At 41.6% G+C, this 6,979-nt stretch overlaps 1 protein-coding gene across 1 annotated transcript in view; it reads right to left on the reverse strand.

The window, feature by feature from the left end:
* Positions 1-1,092: 1,092 nt before the first annotated feature.
* The window catches only part of bcat1 (branched chain amino-acid transaminase 1, cytosolic), a 30,944-nt gene continuing 25,057 nt past the window's right edge, over positions 1,093-6,979 (reverse strand). The window contains exon 11 of the mRNA XM_053509083.1: positions 1,093-1,731. Coding sequence (XP_053365058.1) covers positions 1,693-1,731 — 39 coding nt within the window. The 3' untranslated portion in view covers positions 1,093-1,692. The remainder of the gene's footprint in view (positions 1,732-6,979) is intronic.

A 6,979-nucleotide genomic window follows, 5' to 3' on the forward strand; every position in this document is an offset into this window, starting at 1 on the left:
ATTATATAATACGATAATAAAATAAAACACTAAGTATCAGAATTATTGCATAATACTCAACCATGATTTGAATGAGTGTGAAAGTTTGTGCCCTCCTCTCCAATTTTCAATTTTCTCAGAATTGAAAAGTAAAAAGACGCTTTACATTAAGACAGAAGTGCAGATTGTTCCATATCATAAAGTAAATGCGTCCTGCAACAGTAACATGTTATAACTGACAAGCATTTTTTTTATTCGAATGTTTTTTTGTATAATGTCTACTTTATTATGCCCCAACTTTAATACAAAACAAAACAAATCTGACCATTTTGTTCCTTATGCCTATAACGAAATACTACTTATTTTGTCCTATGGGTGTGCTAACTTATGCACTGAACTTTCAAGCACCAAACTTTTATGCGCTTCGCACTTTTTTAACATTAATGTTATGACATAAATTATGACATTTGATCATTTTCTTATTTATGCTTGTGAAATAACATCTGTTCATTTGCCATATGGGTGTACAAACTTTTGCACCCGACTCTCACTCAGTACTGGAAGGCATCGCTATTCATGTTCTTCATTTCTTTAGTATTAACATCTTTAAGACTTTTTTTTAAAGATTATTTATGCTGCTTTAGACAATGAAAGTAAATTTGTGTTTTTTTTGTTTGTTTGTTTGTTCTTTTTTTCTACGGGTGTGAAAACTTTTGCACTCGACTGGATTCACAAAGTTATGCCAGTTGTGTCACGGACCTCTGATTCATCACGTCAAGAACTCTGATTTTAATCTGATTCCAATAACTCCGGTGTCTGATTAAACAGTTTTTAATTAGTTTGTCATGTACCACATTCAGCCAATTCTGTGTGTGTGTGTGTGTGTGTGTGTGTGTGTGTGTGTGTGTGTGTATGCGCGTGTGTGTGTGCCCTGTAATGAGTCGGCACCCTGTATACCCAGGGTGTACCCCGCCTTGTGCCCTGAGCTCTGGGGAATTCCCTGGACAGAACAATGGCTTGTGTGTAACTGTTTCACTGGTTAAAACCTGGTCCTTTGTATCAAAATGAACTGTAAAGCAGTGATGAAGAGCACTTTTGAGGTTTCAATGAGTTCCTATGGAGTTCACGTGAATTAACTCACGTGAGCTGGCAAAGAAACGATGTACGGCTTAAAACAAGGCACAGGGTACACTACTGGAGTCAACGCACATTTATACACCTCTAATGCACCTCTAACACAGCTGACGTGAACTGAAAATGCCTTTTTTGAAATAGACCCTAGTCTGGTCTAGACGTGACGCTTCACGTGACACATTCGCTGTAACTTGGCTGTTAGGCTCAAATCGGAAATCTGTCGCACTATACTGTATCATTATGTCCACTCTATGGAGCTAAATATAATTATAAACAAGCTGGACAAGCTGGTGTGTGTGTGTGTGTGTGTGTGTGTGTGTGTGTGTGTTTAATGCCTGTTAATAAATCTGACTGATGGTATTTCATCATGTGTGCATGTCGGTCCATGTTACTGTAAATACATGACATCACAGTAGAGACAGGAATCAGGACATTACACAAAACGTACAGTTACTGTAATCCTAAAAAACTACTAAGATTCTCTTAAGAACTTGTGTGTGCCTTCAAATGTTTCTGCGTTCACACACATAGTGTGTGTGTGTGCTTGTGTGCACGTTGTTCTCCTGAGACAATGCTCATCTACACGAGGAAGGTCCAGTCACTCTCAGTCCGTCCATACTGTAAAAAAGGATAGAAACAAAGACATTGTCAGTCCCACAGCAGGAAGGTTTCGTGATGTTCCAGCCTGGTTCTTTCAACCCTGATATGTTCCACAGGTTTATGGTTCATATCGTTATTTTCCATTTCATAATAATCCACCCAGTTACGTTCCACCTTGTCGTGTTTTAACTCATGATGTTACACCTTTCCCCCAAATACATGTTACACCAATACATGGTCCACCTTGTTACACGTTCCCCACAAAACGCCTTCCACCCCGTTACATGTTCCATGAATTACATTCCACCCTGTTATATGTTCCACACTGTTATATTTCACTATTACATGTGTCATGCTGTTACATGTTCCACCCTCTTACATGTTCCATCCTCTTACATGTTCCACACTGTTACATGTTCCACACTGTTACATCTTCCACACTGTTACATGTTCCATCCATCCTGTTATATGTTTACCCCCTGGTTACATGTTCCATCCATCCTGTTATATGTTCCACACTGTTACATGTTGCACCCTGTTATATGTTCCACACTGTTACATGTTCCACACTGTTACATGTTCCACCCTGTTACATGTTCCACCCTGTTACATGTTCCACACTGTTACATGTTCCAAACTGTTACATGTTCCACACTGTTACATGTTCCACACTGTTACATGTTCCACACTGTTACATGTTCCAAACTGTTACATGTTCCACACTGTTACATGTTGCACCCTGTTATATGTTCCACACTGTTACATGTTCCAAACTGTTACATGTTCCACACTGTTACATGTTCCACACTGTTACATGTTCCAAACTGTTACATGTTCCACACTGTTACATGTTCCACACTGTTACATGTTACACACTGTTACATGTTACAAACTGTTACATGTTCCACACTGTTACATGTTCCACCCTGTTACATGTTCCCCACTGTTACATGTTCCCCACTGTTACATGTTCCACTCTGTTATATGTTCCACCCTGTTATATGTTCCACACTGTTATATTTCACTATTACATGTTCCATCTGTTACATTTCACCCTTTTACCTGTGTCATGCTGTTACAGTCCACCCTTTACATGTTCCACACTGCTACATGTTCCACCCTGTTCTAAGTTCCACCCTGTTACATGCTCCATGCTGTTACAGTCCACCCTTTACATGTTCCACCCTGTTACATGTTCCACCCTGTTACATGTTCCACACTGTTACATGTTCCACCCTGTTACATGTTCCACACTGTTACATGTTCCACCCTGTTACATGTTCCACACTGTTACATGTTCCACCCTGTTACATGTTCCACCCTGTTCTATGTTCCACCCTTTAAATGTTCCACACTATTACATGTTCCACCCTGTTACATGTTCCACCCTGTTACATGTTCCACACTGTTACATGTTCCACACTGTTACATGTTCCACCCTGTTCTATGTTCCACACTGTTACATGTTCCCTCCACACTGTTACATGTTCCACACTGTTACATGTTCCCTTCACCCTGTTACATGTTCCACACTGTTACATGTTCCACCCTGTTACATGTTCCACCCTGTTACATGTTCCACCCTGTTACATGTTCCACACTGTTACATGTTCCACCCTGTTCTATGTTCCACCCTTTAAATGTTCCACACTATTACATGTTCCACCCTGTTACATGTTCCACACTGTTACATGTTCCACCCTGTTCTATGTTCCACACTATTACATGTTCCACCCTGTTCTATGTTCCACACTGTTACATGTTCCACACTGTTACATGTTCCCTCCACCCTGTTACATGTTCCACCCTGTTACATGTTCCACACTGTTACATGTTTCACCCTTTAAATGTTCCACACTATTACATGTTCCACCCTGTTACATGTTCCACACTGTTACATGTTCCACCCTGTTCTATGTTCCACACTGTTATATGTTCCACCCTGTTACATGTTCCACCCTGTTCTAAGTTCCACCCTGTTACATGTTCCACCCTGTTCTAAGTTCCACCCTGTTACATGCTCCATGCTGTTACCTTCCTCCCCATTACTTGGTCCAGCTGCTACATTACACCATTACTTTCCGGCTTGTTACATGTCCCATGCTGTTACACCTTTTACCCTGTTATGTTCCATTTTATGTACATGTTCCACCCTATTGCGTTTTCCACCCAGTTATGCGTTCCTCCAATATATGTTCCACTCTGTTTCATGTTCCAACAAATACGCCTTTCACCCTGTTGTGTTCTAAAAATTACATTCCACACTGTTACATGTGCCACCCTGTTACATGTTCCCACTGTTACATGTTCCACCCTGTTCTATGTTCCACACTGTTACATGTTCCCTCCACACTGTTACATGTTCCACCCTGTTACATGTTCCCACTGTTACATGTTCCACCCTGTTCTATGTTCCACACTGTTACATGTTCCCTCCACACTGTTACATGTTTCACACTGTTACATGTTCCCTTCACCCTGTTACATGTTCCACACTGTTACATGTTCCACCCTGTTCTATGTTCCACCCTTTAAATGTTCCACACTGTTACATGTTCCACCCTGTTACATGTTCCACACTATTATATGTTCCACCCTGTTACATGTTCCACCCTGTTCTAAGTTCCACCCTGTTACATGCTCCATGCTGTTATCTTCCTCCCCAATACTTGGTCCAGCTGCTACATTACACCATTACTTTCCGGCTTGTTACATGCCCCATGCTGTTACACCTTTTACCCTGTTATGTTCCATTTTATGTACATGTTCCACCCTATTGCGTTTTCCACCCAGTTATGCGTTCCTCCAATATATGTTCCACTCTGTTTCATGTTCCAACAAATACGCCTTTCACCCTGTTGTGTTCTAAAAATTACATTCCACACTGTTACATGTTCCATGCTGTTACATTCCATCCAGTTACTTGTTTCACCCTGTTGCTTTTTAACTCCTAATATTCCAGCAGTTTATGTCCTCCACTCTTTTTGTATAATTCCAGGCCTTTGTGATGTTCCACACTGTCAGTTGCCAAAACTCCGAAACATCTTTGAGCAGATCAGCGAACTCAACCTTAAAACAACTCGACTCAAATGCTCGCTGCGTCCATGAGAGACGAATCTAATTATTTGCGTCTCTATTGCAAATTTGTTCTAATGGAGGGAACGGAAATAATAAATATGTGTCGGCGTGAGGAAAACAAAAAAGGACATGATTTCTAATTAAGTTGAGAGAGAAATGGAGGGACGCGTTAGTAAACCCATCCTTCATCCCTTCGTTTGCTGCATTTGTTTGTGTGCTCCAGCGAGGAAAAGACACGCGTCTGCAACGCAACGACAAATTAAATGTCAACAGATTTAACATTTTTACTTCATTCCCCGACTTTATTGTTCGGTGACGTTTCTTTTTCACGTCAAGCAACTTTATTTGTTTCTTTCCTGCTGCAAATTGTGTAGCTGAAGATCACAAAAGGCTGGAACGGTAATTAGGTTTAGTGTAATTACGGCGAGAGTGTAATGAGTGCTTTCGGGAGACGTGTCTGGCTCTATATGCTCACTGTCCCACCGTCTGTAACTATTAATCCCACATTAGCCTCGCTCTGTCAGACGATGGAGGGAGAGAGAGAGAGAGGTGTATGGAAAGAGACAGAGCGGAGAAATGGAAATGGAGAGAGGGAGACTGGTCATATCATGGCTTAAAATAAAAAAGAGGTGAATAATTAACAAAAAGGAAAAGAATAGAAGAATGATGAAAGGAAAAAAATAAGGAAGGATGGAAGGACAGGTTCAGGAGGAAGAGAAGGAGAAGATGCAGGTCCAGACTCAACCTCGACTACAGATGTGTTACTGCAGGAAAAAAGGGATACGTGATTGCTCCGAAGCAGCAGGGGGCGCTGTACCGCTGTCAGAGTGAGGAACTGCTAAATGTTTCATCATTCGTCCTCAGTCCTCGGGTCTATATAAGTGTCCCCACACAAACACACTTTTTCTTCTGCTTCTTTTCTTTATTCCATCTTCCTACCTCAATTCTTTCTTTCCTCTTCTCTCTCTCTCTCTCTCTATTCCTTTCTTTCTCACTTCCTTGTTTTCTTACCTTTTCCTCCCTTCCTTTACTTTTTCCTTTGTCCTTCTTCCTCTCGTCTTCTGTACATCCGTTTTTTTCTCTATTTCCATCCTTCCTTTCTTATTTTTAACTTCCTCACTTCTTTATTTCTGGCGTCCTTTCATTCTTCCTCACTTTCTTTCTTTCCACCTTTTCCCCGTTTTATATTTCTTTTATTGCTTACTTCTTTTATGTCTTCTTTCCTTCTTTATTTCTTATTATTTTATCTCTTTTCTTTTCTTCTTTCCTTCTTTATGACTCTCTCCATTCCTCCTCTCCGCTATCCATCTATTCTTACTTCCTTTATTCTAATTTTGGTTGGCAGCGAGTCACTTTCAGCTCCTTAAACAGTTGATACGTGTGTGTGTGTGTGTGTGTTAAGTTAAGTTAAGCCTTTATTTGTCACATATACATTACAGCACAGTGAAATTCCTTCTTCGCATATCCCAGCGTAACTGGGGTCAGAGCGCAGGGTCAGCCATGATACAGCGCCCCTGGAGCAGACAGGGTTAAGGGCCTCGCTCGAGGGCCCAACAGTGGCAACCTGGTGGAGCTGGGGATCGAACCGCTGATCTTCTGGTTGGTAACTCAGTGCCTTAACCCTCTGAGCCACCACTGCCACTGTGTGTGTGTGTGTGTGTGTGTGTGTGTGTGTGTGTGTGTGTGTGTGTGTGTGTTTTTATCGTTCTTTCTTTTACTCAAAGTGCAAACAAAGTGCTGCCTCTGTCTCTTTCTCTCTGTCTCTCCCTCACTCCGTGTCTGTCTCTCTCTCTCCTTCTTTCTCTCTGTCTCTCTCACTCTGTACTTTCTGTCTCTCTCTCACTCTGTCTGTCTCTCTCTCTCTCTTTTCCTCTGTGTCTGTATCTTTCTCCCTGTCTCTCTCACTCTGTGTCTCTCTGTCTCTATATCTTTCTGTCTCTCTCTGTCTGTCTCTCCCTCTGTGTCTCTCTGTCCCTCTCTGTCTGTCTCTCTCTGTCTGTCTTTCTGTCTCTCTTTGTCTGTCTCTCTCTCTATCTGTCTCTCTCTGTCTCTCTTTGTCTCTCTCTCTCTGTCTCTCTCTCTCTGTCTGTCTCTCTCTCTCTCTGTCTCTGTCTCTCTCTCTGTCTCTGTCTCTTAAATCTTCCAGAAGGTGTGAAACTGGATTCTGTTCAAATCCACACAGCAGAAG

Source organism: Clarias gariepinus, chromosome 12, assembly GCF_024256425.1.
Source record: "Clarias gariepinus isolate MV-2021 ecotype Netherlands chromosome 12, CGAR_prim_01v2, whole genome shotgun sequence".
NCBI lineage: Eukaryota > Metazoa > Chordata > Actinopteri > Siluriformes > Clariidae > Clarias > Clarias gariepinus.